General features: G+C 42.6%; 1 protein-coding gene across 1 annotated transcript in view; it reads left to right on the top strand.

The window, feature by feature from the left end:
* TRHDE (thyrotropin releasing hormone degrading enzyme) overlaps nucleotides 1-25,745 on the top strand; it is a 1,265,007-nt gene that overhangs the window by 1,027,363 nt on the left and 211,899 nt on the right. Inside the window, exon 12 of the mRNA XM_044280434.1 lies at nucleotides 83-138. Coding sequence (XP_044136369.1) covers nucleotides 83-138 — 56 coding nt within the window. The remainder of the gene's footprint in view (nucleotides 1-82; nucleotides 139-25,745) is intronic.

The following is a 25,745-nucleotide window of genomic DNA, read 5'->3' as shown; positions in this document are numbered from 1 at the left end:
AAGATGCTTTTGAAGGGTTATTGTTTTGATCTAAGGCTCCCCACTGGCATTATAATCCTAAACGGTTCCATTTTTCTCATAGGTCATTTCTGTCAGTAATCGTGCTGGACTGATCGATGATGCTTTCAATCTAGCAAGGTATGTTTTCTTGCAGATGTCCAACTTAATGAGCAATCTTGTCAACTATTGCTTGAAAGCTTCAGTGGAGAATGCACTATTTTTCCTTTCAATTTATGTGGATGGGTTTCACACTTGAGGAGGCATGATTTTTCTCCTGACTTTCCATGTATAACACTTCTTTTGTTTCTTTTGTATGCCATCCTCCACAGTCTAAAGCACTCACTCTATTACTGATCAATAGCTCCTTTAGGGTATTTCCGTAGTTGCAAAGGCTTGATCAATTTCTTAGCAGGTTTATGCTGAAGATTAATGATCCACCACTTTTTTCTTTAGCTAATGAACTGATTTAAAAATGACCGGGATGCCATATTCCATTTTTCATAGGAAACACCTTCATGCTTCAATTACTCTGCATTGTTTTCACAATGCATGAAGCTACTGAAGACTTATTATTTGGATCACCAAAAAATTGATCTATCTTTCATAGTAAGTTTAGTCATGTGGATTGCTCTGGTAAAACTTCTGATATTATAGAGCTTCTGAAATGAATCTAAGAGTACACATACTTTAATAGGATTTGTCATATTACACTTTTCATGTAAAGTGTTCCAGATGCCCATATCTCATAAATTGTCATCCGGTCTTTCACAGTGCCATTTTCTGCTTTGCATCATGTGTTTCCTACAAATGCCATGAAAACAAAATATGCTATGTCCATTAAATGTTCTGAGATTGATTTATGTTAAGTTTTAATAACTTAAGTTTTTAGGTTCATTAATGGGGTTCCATGGATTTCCAGGAAAGGCTCACTGATCATTTGTACTCAAGTTCCAACGCCAAACTCTTTTCTCCTTTGCTTTAGGAGCCAATTGAACCAGAAATATAGAATGCATCTACATGCATATCACTACTACTACCACGGTGGTGGTGACTAGAGATGAGCAAATTTTTCAAAAACTGGATTCACCGGTTCACCAAATTTTTAAGGAAAAATTTGGTTTGATCCAAATAAATTTGCATCAAATTATGTCAAAAAATGGCTATTTCCAGGCTACCGAGCCTTTATAGTGGTGTAGAACACTGTGCTTTGTAGTAACATGCATAGGGAGTCTGCTTTGGTAGTGAAATAATACTGTGAGTCCGTATGACATGCAGATGACAGGTGTCACTCTTAGAATCACAGCATACTTCACTTATTTGGGTGGTCACAGGGCCAAAACTGACCAAATAACTCAAGTATCAACTCAGCCTTACAGGTAGATGTTAGCGTCAAGAAGAAGCACACTCCTTTTACACCCTCGTCAGCTGATTCCACATAGATGTCTATAGAACCTGTTCCATTAAACGCTTATAAAAGTAGAGCTCCCCGACCGAGTGGAGAGGGTGTCAGCAGTAAGTTTGTGTTGACGTCACTGATTCATTTTCCCCATTCTCTGATCCGTCAGAGCAATTACCCAGAAAAAACGGATCCTGTCTGTGGAGCATGAGCCTTAACTCGGTCAGCATTTGCTCAATAATCCATCAGTATTGCTAAAGGCAAAGAAAATCTAAAACAGAGATGACATATGAATGGAATATTTCCATGTCTTCAGTGTTTTGTACTCACTCCTGCTTTTGGCTACCAAATCATAAGCCAATTCTGATAGGACCATGCAGGCCTTAAAGCTGCTACACAGACAGGATCTGTTGTGCATCTCATTTTTCCTTCCTTCTGACAGATCAGAAGAAATAAATGATGATGCAAGCCAAGCCAAAAGCCTAAATAGTGGACTAGTCATGAAGTTGGAAGGGTGCGAACAGCATGAGTCCACAGAGTGGCCCAATGACAGGGTCTAGAGATGGCAGCAGCATGAGGAGACCACAGAGCGGCACAATGACAGAGTCTAAAGGTGGCGGCAGCAGGAGAAGTGTCAGGAGGAGGCCACAGAGTGGCACAATGACAGAGTCTGGAGGTGGCAGTAGCATGAGTAGCCCACAGAATGGCTCAATGACAGTCTAGAGATGGTGGCAGCATCAGGAGGGCACAGAGTGGCAAGGTGACATACTGTGGAGGGGGTGGCAATACCAGTACCCGCTGAAGATGGTTGGTGAAAGAAGGAGCATTTGGCATAAGATTTGTGGCATCAGGCGGGTAACAGCATCAGAATAGTAGCTGAGGCAGGTAGCCAGAAGAAACTGGTCTATTTTGTCAAATTGTTGGTGTGGCACCATGGATGATCTAGTCTGACGCATAAGGTATTTGTGTGTGGAGCTTAATGCTGAATACAAGATTTTTTGTCCATCAAAATAATAATACATTTTTTTTACTGCATATAACTGCAGCGCTTAACGCTGAATAATTTTTTTTTTACACCAAAATAAATCACACAAGATTATACCACATATAACAGCATCACTGAATACAAGCTCCTGGGAAGGTCATGGAGCGTCCCTGTCATCCAGCATCTTTTTTCTCCCCTAAATGATTATTTTGAGTGTGTAGAAGCCACACAGAGGCCCCCACGCTGCAGATTTATCATAGAGACATCATGGAAATTTTACCACATATACCTGCAGTGCTGAAATCTGAATACATATTTTTTTCCCCCAAAATAAGTCACAAAAGATTTTACCACATATAACTGCAGCTCTGAACGCTGAATCAAATTTGTTTTTCCACCAAAATAATTTACAAAAGATTTTACCACATATAACTGCAGCGCTGAATGCAATTTTTTTTCCGCCAAAATAATTCACAAAAGATTTTAAAGCATATAAGTGCAGAGCTAAACTGGAACCAGAGACCAGCAAAGAAACAGCCCGGGGAGACCGCACTGGCACTGAGAAAAACTCTCCACTCACGTTCCCACTCCAGTCGCTGCCAGCAGACACTCCTACACCAGCACACAGCCGGAACACTAACTGAATGCTGCCAGTAGACGACCAGAGATAGGAACATGGAGAGGAACGAGGGATCACCAGCACGGACACGGAAGGTAAGGTGGCGGGGAATAAGCCACGAACCGCGCCAATAACGGTGATCCCCAAAACGCTCTCCCTCCGGAGAACGCGCATGCACCGCAAAGGAAGATGGCGATGCATGCTGCACCCTCTTTCGAAGGTGTGCAACCGCACACCAAACAAACCACAGTGAAAGAATAGAAAGGTAAGGGGACACCAAAACAGGCAACGGTGAAGGAATGGCGGGGACTAGCCACTCACCGCGCCATCAATGGTAATCCCCAAAACGCTCTCCCTCCGGAGAACGCGCATGCTCCCCACAAACATATGGCGATGCATGCTGCACCCTCTTCCGAAGGTCACACCACGTGAGGAGCCATTGTGGTCATACTATCACAGCTGAGGATGGGGAAAACCCTCAGCCGTGTGATGCCAGAAGATGTTATTGGCTGCTCGGCCAGGACGACAGAATTAGGGAGCAGGTCACCTCCTAATGCATCCCTAACCTGACCCTGACTCCTAACCATATGAGCCAACCCTGATGGTGGGAGGGCTCATACACCGGAACCTAATATTCCCTGCTAGCCCTCAGGATTGCCCTGGAACAAGGAGCAGGGTAAGGAGTCTCACTGGCCAAGCTGCAAGGAGAAGGGTTACAAAGACAGACCTATGGATATGGCAGGTGAACTGCACTAGTTCCACCTACCTGCCACAGCCTTGCTGACTAGATCCGTGTGCTGACATGCTGATGTCCACACCATACTTAAATGGACACAGCCAACACACATACACACACAGGAACCCAGATCCATAGCTGCATTAAATAACAAAAGGATTTAATCAACTGAACATATAAACATCTTTATAACATCATATAACATAAACCTATGACCACAAGGGTGGCCCCCACTGGCAGATGGTATATACGTAGGAGGATGACTCCAGTTTACAATGGTTGAAGTACCCCTCAGAGCGCTGCTCTAAACTGAGGCTAAATAGCCCATGTAGCCACACCCACACACGGACACACCCAGTGTTCACACAAAGAAGGGAGTTAACGCTTCGTACACCTGACAAAGGGAAAACAGCAACTTAAAGGGGAATACACACACAATAAACCCCTTGCACACCAGAACGGAAAGTGCACACATATTAACACATGTTGCAGGTGCAACCGCATGCACTTGACAGCAAGCTGCCTAGCCACAGCTCAGGCTGCTGTACTGCCAATACATAATGTTGCCAGCGGCAACCACAGGTGAGGCAACATACTTCAGCCCTCACCTGTGATTGACAACAAGAACAAGACCGCAGGCAACTGCCTGCGGTTCAAGGAGTCACGACCATAACCATGGTCGTGACAGCACATTTGGCTCCCAACCTCCCACTGCTGCCACCCTGCTGAATCCCAGCCATGCTTTTAACACATATAACCACCAACGTGAACTGAGAATGTATTTTTCTGTTTGTACTGAAATAGGCCACTAAACGCTTTCAAGACATCTTACCGCCGCCGATGTGAACTGAGAATTTATTTTTCTGTTTGTACTGAAATAGGCCACTAAACGCTTTCAAGACATATAACCGTACGTATTTTTATTTTTGTATTGAAATACAAAATAACACATATAACCGCTGGACTGACTGACTGCTACAGCCGCTACTTCCGTGAACCCGTGCACCACTTCTTCCCGGGCAGGTAGTCTGCTGCAAATCAGGTTCTCTACCCCGGGCACATTTGGCTCCCGACCTCCCACTGCTGCCACCCTGCTGACTCCCAGCCATTCTTTCAACACATATAACCACCAGTGTGAACTGAGAATATGTTTTTCTTTTTGTACTGAAAAAGGCCACTGAACGCTTTTGCCACAAATAAGTGCACCTGTGAAATGCGTATATATTTTTCTTTTTTTACTGTAATATGCCCCTACACTCTTTCACCAGAAATAACTGCAACAGTGCAGTGTGTATATATTTTTAGTTTTTAAATTAAATATGTCCCTATACGCTTTCACCAAAAATAACTGCAACAGTGCAGTGAGTATATATTTTTCTTTTTTTACGGTAATACGCCCCTATATGCTTTTAACAGAAATAACTGCAACAGGCGTGTGCTTCTTCTTGACGCTAACATCAACCTGTAAGGCTGAGTTGATACTTGAGTTATTTGGTCAGTTTTGGCACATTGAATGCCCAAACAAGTGAAGAGTGCAGTGATTCTAAGAGCGACGCCTGTCATCTGCATGTCATACAGACTCACAGTATTATTTCACTACGATAGCAACTATCTATGCCTGTTACTGCAAGGCACAGTGTTCTACACCACTATATAGGCTCTTTGCAGCCAGGAAATAGCAGTTTTTAATGTGATTTGCCACAAATAAATTCTGATCGAACCAATTTTTTACAGAAAAAATTCTGTAAACCGGCCAAATATATATATTTTTTAATTTGCTCATCATAATAATGTTCAGGAAATAGAATAAAAAATCTATAATCAGCAAATGAAATCAGATTAGAAAATAATGTGTGCTGTTATCTGGTTTAATTGGTAGATACGATTTTCTGTGACACATTTCCATTAAGTATTGAAAATTGTCTTAAAGTACATGATATTATTTGTATTATCTTGCTACTGTTTGCAATGTATTCTTCAGCACTGTTCTTATTACTATGTAACTATTTGAACATATTTTATTAAGTTTATTTGACGTAATAATCCATTAATAGTATCCCACATTTTATTAGATTTTGAAGATAAGTTCATGTGCTCGAAACATAAACCACTGTTATATAAATACATAGCCAGTTGCCCGTTGGCCTGCACCCCTACATAGCTTTGGACTATCCATTGTCAACTAAAAACCTTATTAAGACCAGCATCTTAATAAATGACCCCCATTGTTTCCTAACTTGAAGACAAATCTCAACTAACTCATATTGTGTTTGACTTGTTTTTCCTTAGTGGGGGTCCTCTATGATCTAATAGGCCTCAGCTATAAATGGGTTGTATATGAGGTACCAATGCATATACCTACATTGTTCTGAGAAGACTATTAGTGTTATTGAGAGGTTTATTTCATTTCACTACAACTATGCTGAAATGCTTAACAATTTTTTTTTCCGTAAAATTCAATTGCTCATATTTTTTATAAGACATTTGCTATGCAACTTTGAGCAATTTAAGTGACTTTGAAACTGAAAAAGAGCAAAAATAAATAAATAAAATGATAATTAAGCTGTAATTATTTTTATTTGCATTGCTGACATTTAGGAAGAGTAATTAAGTTTCTTGCAAATGATTGTGGTGTTTTTCAGTTTTTCTTTTTCTTTTCAAGAAGTATATCAATTCATTACTGTAATGTTGAGCAAATGGTGTGTGTCACGATCAGTGGGGGACAGACGGACGGACTCCACACTGAACACAGGAGGGAAGGGGAACAGTAACTGGAAACTAGGGAAGAAACAGTTCACCTCCTAGACAACCCTAATCCGGGCCCTAACTATCTTTCAATATGAATAGACCCTGAAGGTAGGAATATTCATATGCAGGATACCTAGGCCTTTATATCCCTATTAGACTCTGAAAAAAGGTTAGGACCAGAGACAACCCATTCCTCCCCAAATGGTTGAATGGAAGTCTCCGTCTCAGGCCCAGATACAAACAACAGGGAATATAACAAACAAAAACAAACGTGACACTTAACTTCTGTGAGACGGATTATCAGGAACACCAGAGACAAGTTTACACCAGCTCAGCCAAACCCAAATGAAGCTATCTACTGCATAGTCAGAAGGGTGGGGTCAGACTATAAAGGGTAGAAGTGATGACCACTGAGCAACAGCTGAGAAAAGGGAAGTGATCATTAACCCTATCAACACTGAATCAAGAGAAATCAAGGAGGCTGTTAGATTCCTCCACGCTCAGCCAATCTCCTTGATTTCCTGTCCTGAGGGACCTTGACAATGTGGCTGCATATAGCTCCCTGCAATTCTTAATATTTAAGAGAAATTCAAACATGCGTACTCTGCGAAGTTCATTCTTTTGAACCCTTGTACCCAAACAACACCTCTGTGTGTTACTGGCTGCAGCCAGCTTGATTAAATATTTTCAAAGTAATTGTATCTTAACTAATCAGTGGCATGCTATTTCAGTGTAGCAATCTATGTGACACTTACAAAAGGGAACTTTCCAGATAGTAGTAACCTCTAACAATTTGTCAGTCTAAACAGTGGAGCTGTCCAGCTCTTTGCGGCTCACAGTTTTGAGGAAAACAAATATATAAAATGGATACTATGGAGATTGCAGTTGGACAAGTGTATTTGTTGATGTTCAAAGGACATCACCCTAGGAAGTCATCACCTGTTCATTCTTACCCAACAATAATATGGATTGTACATATGTGGTTTGTAAATTAAACTCAATGTTAAGAACATACACCAGTGAATAAACCAATATAAGCATCCGGACAGCATATATATTTCAATGTCATTGTAAAATAAGGTATTTACACCCTGTTCCAAATTATAATGATATTTTTCTCATTTACCTAAATAATTGATGTAAATAACAGTCAGCATAATTCTCATGTTATCAACTATTAAGCGTACAATTCAAATTTTATTGAACAAAGCTCCTAATGATAACAGTATTTTTTTTAAAACATAAAAAACTTACAATACATTGTTCCGAATTATTAGGCACAGCAAGTTTCAAAACATTTTATAGGTTGTAAAGAACTGAAAATTGTCATTTGTTGTGTTTGCAGCATATTTACTGAAATCAAAAATACTGAAATCAAAAGCTATTTAACAACATCAAACTTTTAACTTTTTAAACATTTTAACATAGGACCCCTTATTTGATAGCAACTTCACAAGTCTTGCATCCATTGAACTTGTGAGTTTTTGGACAGTTTCTGCTTTGTTTGCAAAATGTCAGAATAACCTCCCAGAGCTGCTGTTTGGATGTAAACTGCCTCCCACCCTCATAGATCTTTTGCTTGAGGATGCTCCAAAGGTTCTCAACAGAATTGAGGTCAGGGGAGGATGGAGGCCACACCATGACTTTCTCTCCTTTTATCCCCATAGCAGCCATTGATGCAGAGGTATTCTTTGCAGCATGAGATGGTGCATTGTTATGCATAAAGATGATTTTATTACGGAAAGCATAGTTCTTCCTTCTGTACCAGGTAAGAAAGTGGTCAGTCAGAAACTCCACATATTTTGCAGAGGTCATCTTTACACCTTCAGGAACCCTAAAGGGGCTGACCAGCTCTCTTCCCATGATTCTGGCCCAAAACATAACTCCACCACAGCCTTGCTGACATCGCAGCCTTGTTGGAACAGGGTGGCCATTTACCAACCATCCACTACTCCATCCATATGGGCCATCCAGGGTTGCACGGCACTCATCAGTGAACAGAAGTGTTTGAAAATTAGTCCTCATGTATTTTTCTGCCCAATGCAGCCATTCCTGGTTGTGAGCACTGGTTAGTGGTGGCCAAATAGAAGGTTTATGCACAGTTGCAAGACTCTGGAGGACTCTACATCTTGATGTCTGTGGAACTCCAGAGGCACTAGTAGCTTCAAATATCTGTTTGCTGCTATGTAATGGTATTTTAGCAGCTGTTCCCTTGATCCGATGCATGGATCTGTCAGAAATCTTCCTCAATGTGCCTTTATCTGTACGAACCCATCTGTGCTCCGAATCAGCCACAAATCTCTTAATAGTGTGATGATTACACTTAAGTTTTCATGAAATATCTAATGTTTTCATACCTCGTTCAAGGCATTGAACTATTTCACTCTTTTTGGCAGCAGAGAGATCCTTTTTCTTCCCCACATTGCTTGAAAATGGTGCTCTGCTTAAGACTGTGGAACACCCTCCTTTAGTAGTTTTTCCATAAACTGGGCTCACCTGCCAATCTAATTATCACAGGTGTCTGAGATTGTTTTAAGTGATTAAAAGAGCCCTGAGACATAATGCCATCCATGAGTTAAACTGAAAAACAAAATATTTAATCTTTGTGACACTTAAATAGAATTTGCATAATAATTTGGAACAGGGTGTAATGGGAATCTGTCACCAGTTTTTTGCTGCCCTCACATTTAAATCCTAAAAGCTCTAGCACATGCCGTTGAGTCCCCATATTCATGGGCTGTCCCTGGCCCTTGGCCTCTGATCAACAGTTTTTTTTCCATATGAATCAGCAGCAAGCCAAAAGCTCATGGGGACTCATCAGCTTGACTAGTGCTGTTTAATAGAAGATTTTGGCAAAATGGCTGGGTCAAATAAAAAGAGTGGCCCAGCATTTTTCTAAGGAGACTTGTCACTAGTTTATGTTGCCTTTATTTTGGACACCATAAAACTGGTGACTAATTCCCGTTAAATAGAAAAGAGAGAAGTTAAAAGTTCTCTGTATCTTATTCATTTTTGAAATGATGAAGACCAAGGCATCAAAGTAAGAAGAAATGGCCAAATCTATTAAGAAAGAAGGTAAACATTTCTTCAGGTATATTAATGATAGAAAGAAGAAAAACTGTGGGATTACAAAAATTAGAAATGTGAAAATAACTATAGGGATAAGGCTGTCGCTGACCATTTAATTTGTTAATTTTGTTCATTATTTTCAGTAGGCAGCTCTCAGAATTGTGATTTGAATGGGCAAGACAGTCACAGTAGTTGCAAGAGAGGAGCTCCAGTAATTTTGGCTGATGCAAAGGGAGAGTTGGCAACCTTAAAGTCAAATCCATGGGTCCAGATGGTATCCACCCTAGAGTATTCTAATGAATATGTTTAACCAGTTCCTCTTAACAGGCAATGTTCCTGAATATTGGAGAATGATCTTACACAAGAATGGTAGCAGAGAGCAAGCTAGAAACTACAGACCAGTGAGCGTAACATCTGTAGTATTAAAAATAATGGAAACCCTCCTAAAAATGAAGATAACTGTACACCTAAAAAACAACAACTTATTGGACAAATGTTTCCAAATGCAAAATAATGTACGGAAAAATAACCCGCAGTCTGTATACCGTATTGGCAGCTCTGTGTTAGCTAGGACTTCAGAAGAGATGGATTTAGGTGTCCTGATATCCAACAACTTCAAAATTAGTGCACAGTATGGACAGGCAGCAGGAAAAGAAAGTAAGATGCTTGAGTGCGCAGCTAGAGGTATAACCAGTAGGAAGATAAAGATTGGGCTGCTACTGTTTAGAGCGCTCGTGAGACCACATCTGCAATATTGTGCCAAGTTCTAGAGACCCCACCTACAAAAACACTAGATAAAATATAATGGATCCAGAGATGGCCTACAATAATGTTGGAGGATCATAAGCATAAAACATACCAGGATAGACTTAGGGGGTAATTTACTAACAGATATACACCACTTTTGGTGTACATCTGTCACAGATTGCGGCACAAAAATCTTGGAATTTTCCCTGCTTGTGTCAGGTCTAAAAAAGAGGGTGTGGTGTTGGCAGAGAAGGGGGTGAACCAGGAGGTCTGTCTCATTTATAATATTCTATGCCAGTTTTAGGTGTAGAAAATGGTCTAAATCTGTTACAGCAAGGGAGCTGACATAGTCATAGACAGGCGGTGGGTACAACAAAGTTATGTAGAGGCTGGAGTCACTACATAATCAGAAATTTGCTGTGGGTAAGTTAAGGAGTAATGTCAGAAAATATTATTTTTACTGAAAGAGTGGTTAAAGCTTGGAACAAATTTCTAGCAGATATGGTTGGGAAATCTACAATAAGTAAGTTTAAATATGCCTGGGATAAACACGTCTTTCCTAAGATAAAAAATAATTAATATAAGGGCATGCATATAGCACTAGCATACAGTGCAGTGCTGTACAGAGATTGCCATTAGAAAATCACAATCTAAATTCCAAAATTAACCAAGCAGTATGACTTTGGAATATGTGAGAAAACAGAAGTACTTACACACAAATCCTGGAAGAACATACAAACACTATGCAGATGTTTCTCTTGGTTGGATTTGATCCCAGCAATAGAAGGCAAGAATGCTGACTACTGAGATAATAATTTTTAGATTTTTATTTTTTCTATTTACTCTTTAACCAGATACAAAATGTAATTTTCCCACTAACTGTATTTAGGCAGCAAACTTTTTTTTTTTTTTTCTGCTTGCTTTTTTTTATATCTGCCTTTTGAGAGCTATAATTTTTTACAGTCGATGCATTTAGAATTAAATCTACCTTAGTCCCTGACTGGAGTAGATTTCAAATTCCAGTGTTATTTATGCCTGGAAACAGACATAAATGTTATTGATTTTGAAGGCCCTCAGCATGCACTGCCACTCCCCAGTGGCAAGGACGATGTAAAAATGCCTGTGCAACAAACGTTTGTGACATGGGTGTTTAAAAAGTTACAAATCGCAACTTTTTTATGCCAAAAACTGGTTTAAACCATCAAGATAAAGGACCCCATTATCTTTAGTCCTTAGGAGAGTATCATAAGCACAATATTCTAGTAACTATTTTTTCACTATCAAAAGATACATTTTTATTTTTGTGTCAACATATTAAGAGAGTCTTTCTGTCAATAGAGCTGTGTAAGGGATTGACTGAGTTGATGTTTTAATGTTTCATTAGTATTATTTAGGAGGCACAAATAACTATTAGATCGCCTTTTATCCTGTTGTTTTTGGGAGACAAGATGAATAATGGATATGGAGTTCACTGAGATCGTTAAATAATAATTATATGTCAGGTTATTACAGATGTGGTGATACCAATTACCATATGTAATGTAGAATATTACTTTATATTTTTTATCTGATCAATCATTTCTACTTGGAAAATGTTTTATTGTGTGTTTTTCTACATATGTTAAGCAATTTTTGAAATTTTTTAAGTCCTAAAAGACTTTACCAGGTTTTAGCTTGATCACTCACTCAGTGTAACACTTATGTATCCAAGTATTTTCTGCCTGTCAGTGCAATACTGACAGGCTTCCTATTAGGTCCTGTCTTATAGGATTTTACTTAATAGATATATTAAGATGGCAAATATTAGTTTCTTCATAAGACCCCCAGCTTTTTTAAACACTCATCAATGGTGTGACAGAGGGAGAAACCATTCTCCAGCGACTCATATTCAGGCACCTATGGGGTTTAACAGTTTGGATCAAAGTTATTATTAATCTCAGCAGTTTTAGTAGAGTGTCATTCTGTAATATACATCTGACAGTCACTGATGAAATATATTGAAATGTTTTGATAAACTATAAAATATGAAATAAGAGTAAAAAATTTACGGTGTGTGCTTATTATTCGTGTATGCACTTGTGTACAAATGTCTAAACAGCACAGTCTACTTAACCTGCTGCATACATAAGCTCAATATATGGCAGATAGTTTCAATGCTGAAAAAAAAAGTAGCTACTTATTCAAGCATTATATTAACATTCACTTTATTTCTTGGTTGCTATTTCTTGGTTATCAGTCTTTTATTTTTGTTATATTAACCATGCCAACTATGCTAGGTAGATATTGTTTTGAAAGTGATGCACAGAGGAGATTAATTATATAACAAGTAGTTTAATTTTAAATAAAAACCCTTTTGCTACCTAGAAGCAAGTTTTATTTTTCAAATTTCTAAGCCAACAACTACCCCTAGGGCATGCTCACTAATGATTTAGAACAAAATATGAAATGTTCATCATATTATGTGGTGTTGTAGCAATTAGTGCCACACTGCTTTATTATTAACTGATTCTAGGAACTTTATTCATGTTTGAAGTCTAGATAGTACATTCTAGCTTCATGTATCAGCCATATAACAAAAAGCTGTGGGGCATAGAAGGTGTGAAATCACATCTCTAGCAGACAAATAAAGGGGTTATGTGAAGTTGCAAAGTAATCCCCTATAATCATCTTATCTGGGGTGGGGGGTGGGGGCAACCACTGGAACCCCCATGATCACAAGAAATCAACTCTTAGAAATCTCTCTCACACTTCTTTAGAGATGAATAGACCAAAAGTGCAACATGTCACTCCATTTCTTAGGGGTAATGGGATCCCCATTCTTATGATCACCTATGGTCCAAGTAGTCTGTAAAGCCCCCTCACACACACACATGCACACACGTGAATAGAAATTTGAGGGGGAGGGACTCCAGCCTTTAAGAATACAGTTATGGAAACATCCAGGAACCGATCCCCCTTTGAGAGAGCCAAATTTCACCAGATATTTAATAAAGAGAGGCAGCCTGCAAAAATAGGAGAGAGTTGAAGAAGTCTGTGACTGAAGCATAGGCTTGGGCCAACACAAGTACCTATAAAATGCTATGTATCCCCTTGAGTATACATTTTATAGGTTGAGGAGTTATGACCTAGAGCAGCTAGACAGATTGCAGCTTTCATTTGGCTGGTTGGAAGATGAAAGCAGTGACCTGATTATTTGCTCTGTAAATGTCCTCAATGAATCTATTACATTAATTTCTGTGAATTATCCACTTTCATTTCTCATGAAAATGAATTAGAGGTTTATAGGGTTCTGTCTCTGGTTGCATTATAACTGAATAATGATATGTACTGGAATAAAAATTGTATGTGTTCCCCTTCCAGATCATAATTCAGATAAATTCAGGCTTTTGGTAAATTCATCAACAGTGTCTATTACAGCACAATCAATTACTTTCATAAGATGTATTAGACAACAAGGAGTGACATGGTACAGTATGTGGCTGTTAGACTTGAGACCTACTTTTTGTTAAAGCCTGACAGCAATTGACAACCAATGGATATAAGGTTATCCTGTAGAAAACAACTTACAGTTGATGATTTATGTGATTTAGTGTTATATAGGACACTAAAAGTAAAATATCCACATATACTAACATTATGCAGAGAGATGTTCCAAATTCTAGAACATATATCCTACTATCTTCTTCATATCATTGTCTATCCCCATCTATGTGCACCCACTACCTAAACTATTAATCACAGTTAATGGTTCCACAAATTCTCAGTCTCAAAAGTCGACTGGATCTGGACAACCTTTGATTTCAACTTGTCTTTCAAACCATAAATCCAAGCTCTTGAGTCAAAATGTTAGTATAGTATATTGTGTCATCTCTAGTCTAGATTACTGCCTACTTTCCCCTTCTATTGTAGATTATAAGCCTTTGTGAACAGGGTCCTTTCTCCCTGTGTACCAGTTCATCCCTCATTTAGTTCATGTGTATTGTATTATTTATTTTTAAATACATTAACCCTTTACCATATGTACAGTACCCCCGAATAAACTGTAAAAACACTTTTTTTCTTCTGTTAAAATGTGAGCATTTGCCAACATGACAAACAAGAGAGCATGTATATAACACAAAAATGGTACACATAAAAACAAAAAATTGGGTATGAGTAGAAAATCAAATGGTACTGTACAAATATACACAAAATACTTTTTTTCTGAAGGTCTTAAAAAGGTTATGTCAGCATGATCAACTCTATTAAATCAGCCTGTCTAGCCTTGTCAATGAAATGGAGAAGTGTTAAAAATAGGTGCTCCAAGAATTCAGCCCTGCCTCTTGGTGCTCAAACTTGCTAGTTTGCATATGAATAAAATCAGAGATATCTCTGCAGCTGTTTAGCATACAGACAAAAGAAAGGTATAGTTTTAATCAGCATGATGAGTCCTGCCAGGCAGTATTCCCTATTTATAAGTCTTGAATATTGATGGATGAACATCGGCCGGGACGGTTTGCAAACACGATTGCGCGAACGCGATCAAATGTTCGCAAACCGCATTCATTTTAATGGCAGGCGAACCTGAAAAACCTTCAGCTCATATTTGCAGCCACCAAATGCACAAAGAAGTGCACAAATAGTCCCACAACATGGACAGTGACAAAAATTCCAACAGAAAATATGTATCTTAATCAGGGGACATTTTTATGTATGTTATAGGGAAATTCTCTGAAATGTGTCCTGTCGGAGCCTATAAAATTTTTATTTTAGGCCATGGGAGTACGGGCCTTAAAAATTTGGCATTCATCTGATATAAAAGAAATTCTGATTATGTGGCTCGAGGTACATTATGCGGTCAATGTATAAAACATTTTACTGTAGACCACTAGACTACAGGCCCCAAACATTAGGCATTCACCAGACAGAAAAGATCAAGTGATTATGTGGCCATAGGTATATTACACGGTCAATGGATATAAATTTTACTGCAGGCCAGTACAAATACAGGTCAAATACATATTTTTTAAAGAACTAAAAATATAAAATTGGATTAAAAACATCAAAAATTATGCATTCAGCGGAAAGAAAAGATCAATTGATTATGTGGCTGAAGGTCTATTATACGGTAAATGGATATCAATTTTACTTAAGGCCAGTGCAAACACAGGTCAAATACATTTGCTTAAAAGAACTAAAAATATAAAATTGGATTAAAAACATGGCTAATGAAATCCCCCCTCTTGAAAAAACCCTAATGATAATAGTTGAAACACGTGGTTGTCACAGGAGCTGAATTCCTCTGATGCCCAAAACATTAGGCATTCACCGGACAGAAAAGGCCTTTTATGCCGCTGTATTTACCTAAGACAGGGACCATTATTGGATGCTGGCGGAAATTTGTGGGCTGTCATGAGGAAATTCAATTAAACGTGGTCGACTCGTCAAATGTGTTGAATTCCTCCAAGATCCATGCCTCATTAATTTTTTGAAATGTGAGGTAGTCCACAATATAATGATTTAGGCGAGTGCGCTTATCGGTCACGATCCCCCCTGCTGCGCTGAACGTCCTTTCAGACAGGACACTCGACGAGGGGCAAGCCAAGAGTTCCATGGCAAATTATGCCAGCTCTGGTGACAGGTCAAGCCTGCACACCCAGTAGTCCTGGGGTTCCTTGTTTCCCATAGCGTCCACATCGTCCGTTAACCCGATGTAGTCATACACCTGTTAGTCTAGGCGTTAACTGAGGCTGGATCCGGAGGGCAGATGTCATTGGGTTGGCTGCAAGAATGATCTCATAGCCGAAGTGACCAACACATCTTCAAACCGCCCTCTTCTTGTATGCTCTTTTGGATTGGTACAGGCAACTGTTTCTCTGTGAGTGGAAATTCCTCTGCCAGTGCCTGCAAAAGAAAAAATGCAGCATTTCTCGAAGCAAAGCCTGGAAGTGCTGCATTATGACAGCCCACTGTGATGCTGGTAACATGTCAGCCATTTTGTGTTTGTCTAAGTACGTTGCCACCCACTTCTGGTCCTTGCCCTTTATGCTTTTTATAGGAAGGTCCCTCTACAAACACTGGAGCATCAAGGCCCCTATTTGCAATAAACTGGAAGTGGTGGAGTGGCCTGGTTCCTGCTCATTGTCCAGGATAATGCTGTCCTCGGTCTCCTCCCCCCAGCCATGGACAACACCAGAGATCCAATAAAAGTTTAAACGATGTTCTTATTGCTCCTCCTCCGCTCCGGCACCATCCTCCTCTGACTCCTTTTCAGACTCCTGTTGACTTGTCTCAGATGAAGTAGCCCCCCCTGGGAATTCATCCAGCATTGTGGCTTCCTCATCTTCCTGCTCCTGCTCCTCAACGGCTTGATCAATGACACGACCCAATGCACGCTCCAGAAAGAAGGCGTCAGATACAATGTCACCGATGGAGCCCTGGCTGCGACTGACCAGTTTGGTGATCTCATCAAATGGCCGCAGAAGTCTGCATGTGTCACGCATGAGCAGCCACTAGCGCTGAATCAGGGTTCCACGCTGGAGAGGGAGCATGAGAAAGAGATAGCACATCCAAGGGAGGTCAATGGCTCCAATGTGATCGAGCAGAAATGTGGGACAAGTTGTTAAAGTTCAAGCATCAAATGAAAGGAGGGGGCTCGCGTCAATTAAAGATACATTTTTGAAATGTAATTCCCTGTCACCTATGCAGAGCAGGGGTTTTTCATCGCCAAAAATGGGTTAATGTCACCCACCAATGAAACAGACCATTTTTTTAAATGTCGGTCCCTGTCAACTATGCAGAGCAGGGGTTTATTCCAGGCAAAACTGTCTTCATATCACCCACCAATTGAACAGACGATTTTACAAATATTAGGTCCCTGTCACCTATGCAGAGCAGGGGTTTGTATATGGCAAAATTGGTAAAATGTGACCTGATAATGTAACAGACGATTTTTGTAAATTTATATCCCTGTCACCTATGCAGAGCAGGTGTTTATTCACGGCAAAAATGGTAAAATGTCACTCAAGAATGTAACAGACGCTTTTACACCCTGCTCTTTTTTTTTGCTGCGCTGGTGCCTCTGTGCGACCACCGCCTCTTCCTCCGAACTAGACAGGTCACTTGCATGACCTTGATTCCATGTGGAGTCTAGTATCTCATCATCCTCCACATCATCCTCCACCCACTCTTTACCCCTGCCCTCCTTGTCAGTCTGCACACTGCATAAAGCCATAGCAGTTGGCACCTGTGTTTCGTCATCATCCGAGACGTGCTGCGGTGGTCCTCCCATGTACTCATCTTGAAACATAAGTGGTTGGGCATCACTGCACTCAATCTCTTCCACTTCTGGAGCAGAGCTATTTGAATGGCCCTGGGAAACCCTGCTAGTAGACTCATCAAAAAGCAGAAGAGACTGCTGCATTACTTGGGGCTCAGACTGCTTGGCTGATTTGCAAGGGGGTGAGGTGAAAGAATGATGGACATCGGCTGCAGGTGCCAACTCTGATCTTTCAGAAGGAGACTGGGTGGGAGACAATGTAAAGGAGCTGGAGACACTGTCAGAAACCCAATCTACTATCGCCTGTACTTGTTCTGGCCTCACCATTCGTAGAGCTGCATTAGGCCCGACCAAATACCTCTGAAGGTTCTGTCACCTACTTGCACCTAAGGAAGGTGTTTCACTTGTGGCTGGCACAGATTGACCACGTCCTCTCCCTGCAACAGGAGCTCCACCAGCAGCACCACGACTGGGGCCACGTCCCTTATTTGACCCTCTCCTCATTCTCCACAAATTTAGGATCTTGCCCAAAATGGGTGTTTTTTAAATAACAGAATATAACAGCAGTATCTAGCGCTTGTAGTTCACACTGGCAAATGCAGCAAAAGCCCCAGATGTAGGGTATTGCCAAAAATGGGTGTTTTTTTTTAAATAACAGAGTATAACAGCAGTATCTAACGCTTGTAGTTCACACTGACAAATGCAGCAAATGCCCCAGATGTAGGGTATTGCCAAAAACTGGTGTTTTTTTTAAACCCAGAATATTATGGCAGTATTTTATGCTTGTATTTCACACTGACAAATGCAGCAAAGGCCCCAGATGTAGAGTATTGCCAAAAATGGGTGTTTTTTTTTTTTTAAACCCAGAATATTATTGCAGTATTTCAAGCTTGTATTTCACACTGACAGATGCAGCAAAGGCTGCAAATTTAGTATTTTGCTCAAAATGGGTGTTTTTTAATAACAGAATATTATTGCAGTATTTCAAGCTTGTATTTTACACTGACAGATGCAGCAAAGGCCGCAAATTTAGTATTTTGCCCAAAATGGGTGTTTTTTTTATAACAGAATATAACAGCGAGTATCTAATGCTTGTATTTCACACTGATAAATGCAGCAAAGGCCCCCAGACATAGGGTATTGCCAAAAATGGGTGTTTTTTTTTAAACCCAGAATATTATGGCAGTATTTCAAGCTTGTATTTCACACTGTCAAATGCAGCAAAGGCCCCAGATGTAGGGTATTGCCACAAATAGGAGATTTTTTTAAACCCAGAATATAATTGCAGTATTTCAAGCTTGTATTCGACTGTCACAAAAGCACATATGGCGTGCTGGTGCACTGTACTTGCATAAAATGGTCACCGACACCCACCTAATTAACAGACGGATAAAAGTTATTTTTCTGTGTCACTGGGCTCAGGGCAGTGTAAAAAAATTATGCACTGCACCCACAAAACAAAATTGCTGTAGATCACTGAGTTAAACAAGCACTTCTGATAAAAGATTATTTCCTATTCTCTCCCTCACAGCATCAGCATCTTATACCTACACTAATAAGAGCAGAGCTTATATAGAGGCTGGTTCACATGCTGCTCTGGCCAATCACAGCCATGCCATTAGTAGGCATGGCTGTGATGGCTTCTAAGGGCACACAAGTTAAACGCTTGTTGATTGGCTGCTCTGCAGCTCTTCAAAAAGCGCCATTATCTCGCCGAACACCAAACCTGAACCCGAACTTTTACTTAAAAGTTCGAGTTCGGGTCCGGGGTCCAAAAATCCTAAAGTTCGGTACGAACCCGAACTTTACAGTTCGGGTTCTCTCAACCCTAGTCATGGGTCAAAGTTCTTCACAATGTAAAATAATATGGCGCCGGCAGACATCGCTATATGTTCACCCATTCGGCAAACCGCGAATGACTAAAGTTCGCCATGAAACAACTGCGGGGCGAACCAAAATGCCATCTTTAGTCTTGAGCGATTTGAGCTTTGGATCATACATTGAAAATCGATTTGTTCAAAAGCTTTGGGTTTTTCTGTACATCATTAAATTGTATTGGCTCTGAGGAGCCAAACATCATCTTGGGCCAAAGTGGCATGAGACGATTCGCTCAAGACTATTTATAGGGTTGATGATGCTTATAGAGCAATTGGCTTTTTCCATGTAGACAAAGTTAATACAAGGCACTTACTAATCTATTGTTTTTATTTGCATATTGCTTTCTTTGATGGCTTGCTTCATTTTTTCATCATTCATCATTCACCTTGCTCTTTTCCAGGGGTTACTCCAGCAGGTCATCCAGCAGCAGTGGATGTGCTTGCACACTATAGGAACAAATTTGTTAAATTTGTTTACATGAAAAATTCTATTTGCTGAAGTGAGTCAACCACTTTAAGCCTGGTGATTGTACCTATAAATGTTTCTATATTTCAGTTATTGCAAATATTTAGTCTGCGACCATATTTGTCTTTTGAACTTCATTTAACTTGCAGGTTAATTCACAAGGAAGCTTTTTTGGACACCAACTGTGTATTGCTAACATCTATTGTTTAGTTTTGCAAATGTGGACAAGTTGCTTGTAAATCTAATCTGTCATGCTAATGACTGGGTCTGCTACACATTTTCTGAATTTATGGTGGAGATAATATGCATCTCAGTGATAATTTTCCCTTGGCAATTATACCACCATTTGGTACTTTGTCCAGAGGGAAAATGAATCCACTAGGATATATCCCTGAGTTCAGCAGCTTGTTTTAAAGAACAAAGCAAGGTCAAAATGCTGCAGAATATATTGAGGCTTAATTCTGTCTCTGTCTGTCTCATTAGCAGCTCATGCGGTTAGAAAATAGAATGGTAAGAGGTCAAGTATTTCCAGAGAAAGCACCTCTGAGGAGACTGTGTTTAGATCATTCTTTTATACATATGGAGTGTCTTTTATACTTGTATAATCTCTTTGGGAATATTTTACAAGAAAATATAGTTTCTCTGTGCTCATATTAATAATTGAGTGAACATGCTGGTATACAAGAAAGATATGTAACCATGGAACGGCACTATTTTCTCGAGCAATTTTTCCCTTTGCTAGGTATCATTGTGTGCTGTGAATGATGACTGTATTACACTGCATAATTAAAGGCCTGTTTTATGCATCTGGTTTAATGCCTTGTTTTGAATATTTTGCAATGTACACTGCGCTGTCCATTTTTCAGCTAGAACCTCAACTAGACGATGAGAAAATATAGCAGAATTGCAAAATGAAACATCTCAGGATATGAGCCTATTAATTATGTTTTACTTAGTATCAATAAATCCCAGTCCTTAAAAGTGTTTATGTTTGTAGATTTGATCTTAGCCTATTTCTACAATATTTTTAAAGATCTCCATTATATTTTAATATGATTAGGACCAAATGTGAAAGCTATATTCCTCTGTAACACTGACTGTGTTAGCTCATAACATTTCTAAACAGGTCATATGTTTGGATTAAATTTTCGTCTGAACTACAGAATTGTCATGGTCTTACCTCCTTGCTGTTCCCTTCGTTTGACATGTGCTGGCGGCCATCTTGGTTTCTGGGTTTTCTTGTAGCCTCCCACCCTGCGGCTCCTCCTTCCCACTGGGAGGAGCTGGATGCCCAGCTCATATATATAGGAGGTCTGTGGCTTCAGTTCCTTGCTTGGTCCTCCTGTGTTCACATGCTTCCAAGACTGCTGCTGCTTCTGGTTCCTGATCCTGGCCTCGTCTGACTACCCCGTTGGTTCCTGATTCCGGCTTCGTCTGACTACCCTGTTGGTTCCTGATTCCGGCTTCGTCTGACTACCCCGTTGGTTCCTGTTCCTGGCTTCGTCTGACTACCCTTCTGGTTCCTGACCTCTGTCTCCGCAAGACCCTGCTTCGGTTTAGCCATCCGTTCGGACTTTGCTTACGGCTTGCTCTTCAATAAAACCTTCTTATTTTCCACTTATCTCTTGTTGTACGTCTGGTTCATGGTTCCATGACATTAGGACCAAGCCATGAATTCTGACGGTACAGGGCCACCCTCGCTACCTACGCTGGTTGCCAGACTTGATCAGCAGGATCACCTGTTGGGTCGGTTCGCTGTGGCGTTGCAAACCCTGCTTGAACGCACGGCTCATTTAGCTTCCGTTGCCGATGGGTCGGTTGTCGCTCCTGGGCCCGCTCCTACTGCCGCTCCGGTTGTTGCGCCAGAGTCTACCCTGACACCTGTTGCTGCGCCTGTGGTGTTTCAGGGTATGACCGGTTCTGCCCCCCTTCCACAGCGCTTTGGGGGAGAGCCAACTCAGTGCCGAGGTTTCCTTAACCAGGTGGGCATTTACTTCGAGTTGCTGCCACATGCCTTTCCTACTGAGAGATCAAGGGTGGGCTTCTTGATCTCGCTGCTCTCGGACAAGGCCTTGGCCTGGGCCAGCCCTTTATGGGAGAACAACAATCCGGTGGTTGCCGAGTTTTCCGGTTTTGTTGCTTCTCTTCGGAAGGTATTCGATGTGCCGGCTCGTGCTGCCTCTGCTGCGAAGCTCCTTATGTCCATCAGACAGGGTTCACGATCCGTAGCTGAATACGCCATTGAGTTTCGTACCCTGGCAGCAGAGGTGGGCTGGAATAATGAGGCTCTGGTCGCTGCTTTCTCTCATGGTCTCTCGGATGCCTTGAAGGATGAGGTTGCAGCTAAGGACCTACCAGTGGAGCTCGAGTCTCTTATTTCTTTCCTGATTTTGATTGACACCAGACTCAGGGAGAGACCTTCCTTTAAGGAGAGCCTGCGGAGGTCTCCTAACAGATTGGCGCCTACGTTTGCTGTCCCACCCGTGCCTCCCTCTCCTCCCACGCCTCCTGGGGATGACTTGTCTGGGGGTGAACCCATGCAGCGGGGGTTTGCTCGCCTGTCTGAGGGGGAGAGGGTACTCCGGAGACGCGAGGGCCGATGCATGTACTGTGGTCTCGGTGGGCATTTTCGGTTGGCATGTCCGAACCGTCCGGGAGAACGCTCGCACCTGAGGTCCTGTCGGGGGCAGATCTTGGGTGGAGTCTCCTCGTCCCCGGTTTCCCGTGTTGACAAACCACTGATCACGGTTGTCCTCTCCTGGGTCGGGGGCTCGGTGACGACCCAGGCGTTGGTGGACTCTGGTGCTGGTGGTTTGTTCATTGATAGAGTGTTCGTTGCCGCCAATTCCATTCCTCTGCAGCCTCGAGGTTCCCCACTGGCTCTTGAGGCGATAGACGGCAGACCCCTTCTGCCGCCACACGTGACTCATGAGACCCTTCCAGTGGGGATAGCCATTGGTGCCGTTCACAGAGAGTCGGTCTGTCTCCAGGTTATTTCGTCTCCACACTACTCGGTGGTCTTGGGGTACCCCTGGCTCCAGAAGCATAATCCGACTTTCGATTGGAGATCGGTCCGAGATCCTCTCGTGGTCACCGCAGTGTGGGGCTAGTTGCATCCATGGGCCTGTCAAGTTGCTGTGTACTTCCTCGGACTCTCTGTTGCCTCCTGAATACGAAGAGTACCGGGATGTATTCGATAAGGTGCGCGCGGTTGCCCTACCTCCGCACCGCCCATACGATTGTGCCATAGAGTTACAATCCGGTGCCGTTCCTCCTCGTGGCAAAGTCTATCCACTGTCGGTAGCGGAGAATGAGGCCATGGAGGAGTACGTGAGGGAGGCCCTTTCACGCGGACACATTCGCAAATCCTCGTCCCCGGCAGGGGCTGGATTTTTCTTTGTGAAAAAGAAGGGCGGCGAGTTGAGGCCTTGCATCGATTACAGGGGTCTCAATCGCATCACGATCAAGAACGCTTACCCGATACCCTTGATTTCCGAGCTGTTCGATCGCCTCAAAGGGGCCACGGTCTTTACCAAACTCGACCTGAGGGCAGCATATAACCTGGTAAGGATCAAGGCGGGCGATGAGTGGAAGACCGCGTTTAACACCAGGACCGGTCATTATGAATCCTTGGTTATGCCCTTTGGGTTGTGCAATGCGCCCGCAGTCTTCCAGGAATTCATCAACGATGTTTTCCGTGACCTGTTGCAGCAGTGTGTGGTGGTCTATTTGGATGACATCTTGGTATATTCTGCATCCATGGAGGCCCACATTCTGGATGTCAGACGAGTGTTGCAACGCTTACGAGAGAACAAGCTGTTCGGTAAGCTTGAGAAATGCGAATTTCACCGATCCCAGGTAACCTTCTTAGGTTACATCATTTCCGCTGAGGGGTTCTCCATGGATCCTGAGAAGGTTTCGGCTGTCTTACAGTGGCCCCAGCCCAGTGGGCTTCGTGCCCTGCAGCGCTTTTTGGGCTTCGCCAATTATTATCGGAAGTTCATCAGGGACTTTTCCATGCTAGCCAAGCCTCTCACGGATCTGACCAGAAAGGGCAGTAATCCTCAGGTCTGGCCGCTCGAGGCCATCCGAGCTTTTGAGGCTCTAAAGTCTGCCTTTGTGTCGGCTCCGATTCTGTCGCATCCCAACCCTGGGTTGCCTTTTGTCCTCGAGGTGGACGCGTCTGAGACGGGAGTAGGCGCCCTCCTGTCTCAGCGTAGAACACCAGAGGGTCCTCTGCTTCCTTGTGGGTTTTACTCCCGGAAACTGTCTTCCGCGGAGTGCAACTATCAGATTGGTGACAGGGAGTTATTGGCCATCGTGCAGGCCCTTAAAGAATGGAGGCACTTGCTCGAGGGCTCGGTGGTTCCGGTTCTCATCCTGACGGACCACAAGAATCTGACCTACCTCTCTGAGGCCAAGAGATTGACACCACGTCAGGCCAGATGGGCTCTGTTCTTGTCACGTTTTAATTACGTGGTCTCCTACCTACCCGGCTCCAAGAACATCAGAGCGGATGCCTTATCACGGCAGTACTCCGAGCTGTCCGGGGAGGAGTCGATTCCGACTACGGTCATACCCCCGAATCAGATCCTGGCCGCTATTCGCACCAGCCTGACTTCTCCTCTGGGTGAGCAGATTTTGGCGGCTCAATCTGGTGCTCCCTCTGGGAGACCCAACGGCAGATGTTTTGTGCCTGAGGAGTTGCGCACTCGGTTGTTGCGAACCTACCATAACTCCAAGGCCGCGGGGCACCCTGGAAAGAATCAGCTGTCCTGGGCGGTTTCACGTCTGTTCTGGTGGCCTTCTCTACGTTCCGACATCGCCGCATATGTAGCGGCATGCTCCGTTTGTGCCCAGAGTAAGTCCCCTCGGCACCTTCCGTTGGGCCTTTTGCAACCCATAGCCACCGGGGAGCGTCCATGGTCACACCTGGGGATGGATTTCATTGTGGACCTCCCTGCATCCCGAGGCCATACGGTCATTCTCATGATTGTGGATCGGTTTTCCAAAATGTGCCACTGTGTTCCTCTCAAGAAGTTACCCTCTGCACAAGAGTTGGCCTCGATTTTTGCCAGGGAGGTCTTCCGGTTGCACGGTTTGCCCAAGGAGATTGTGTCGGATCGGGGGAGTCAGTTTGTGTCCAGGTTCTGGCGCGCCTTTTGCTCCCAGTTGGGGATTCATCTCTCTTTCTCCTCGGCCTACCACCCTCAGTCCAATGGGGCCGCAGAACGATCCAATCAGGCCTTGGAGCAATTCCTTCGTTGCTATGTCTCCGATCACCAAGACAATTGGGTTGACCTCCTGCCTTGGGCTGAGTTTGCCAGGAACACGGCGGTGAACTCTTCCTCTGGGACGTCTCCCTTCATGGCCAATTATGGGTTCCAACCTGCCGTGTTACCGGAGGTATTCTCTCCCCAGGATATTCCGGCTGTGGAGGATCACCTTTCCGTCCTACGTGCTTCTTGGGTACAGATCCAGAGGTCCCTTGAGGTCTCTGCGCAGCGCCAGAAACTCCAGGCTGATCGCAGACGAGCGCCCGCTCCTTCCTACCAGGTCGGAGACCGCGTATGGTTGTCCACCCGCAACCTCAACCTTCGAGTGCCCACTCCCAAGCTGGCGCCTCGCTTTGTTGGTCCCTTCCGAGTGCTTCGCAGGGTAAACCCGGTAGCCTATGCCCTTGCGCTTCCTCCTGGCATGCGGATCTCCAACGTGTTTCATGTCTCCCTGTTGAAGCCACTGGTGTGTAATCGTTTCACTTCCTCGATTCCTCGGCCTCGTCCGGTCCAAGTGGGCAATCGTGAGGAGTATGAGGTGAGCAATATCCTGGACTCACGCCTGGTC

This window comes from Bufo gargarizans, chromosome 2, assembly GCF_014858855.1.
Source record: "Bufo gargarizans isolate SCDJY-AF-19 chromosome 2, ASM1485885v1, whole genome shotgun sequence".
Classification (NCBI taxonomy): Eukaryota; Metazoa; Chordata; class Amphibia; order Anura; family Bufonidae; genus Bufo; species Bufo gargarizans.
This window is presented reverse-complemented; position numbering and strand designations above follow the sequence as displayed.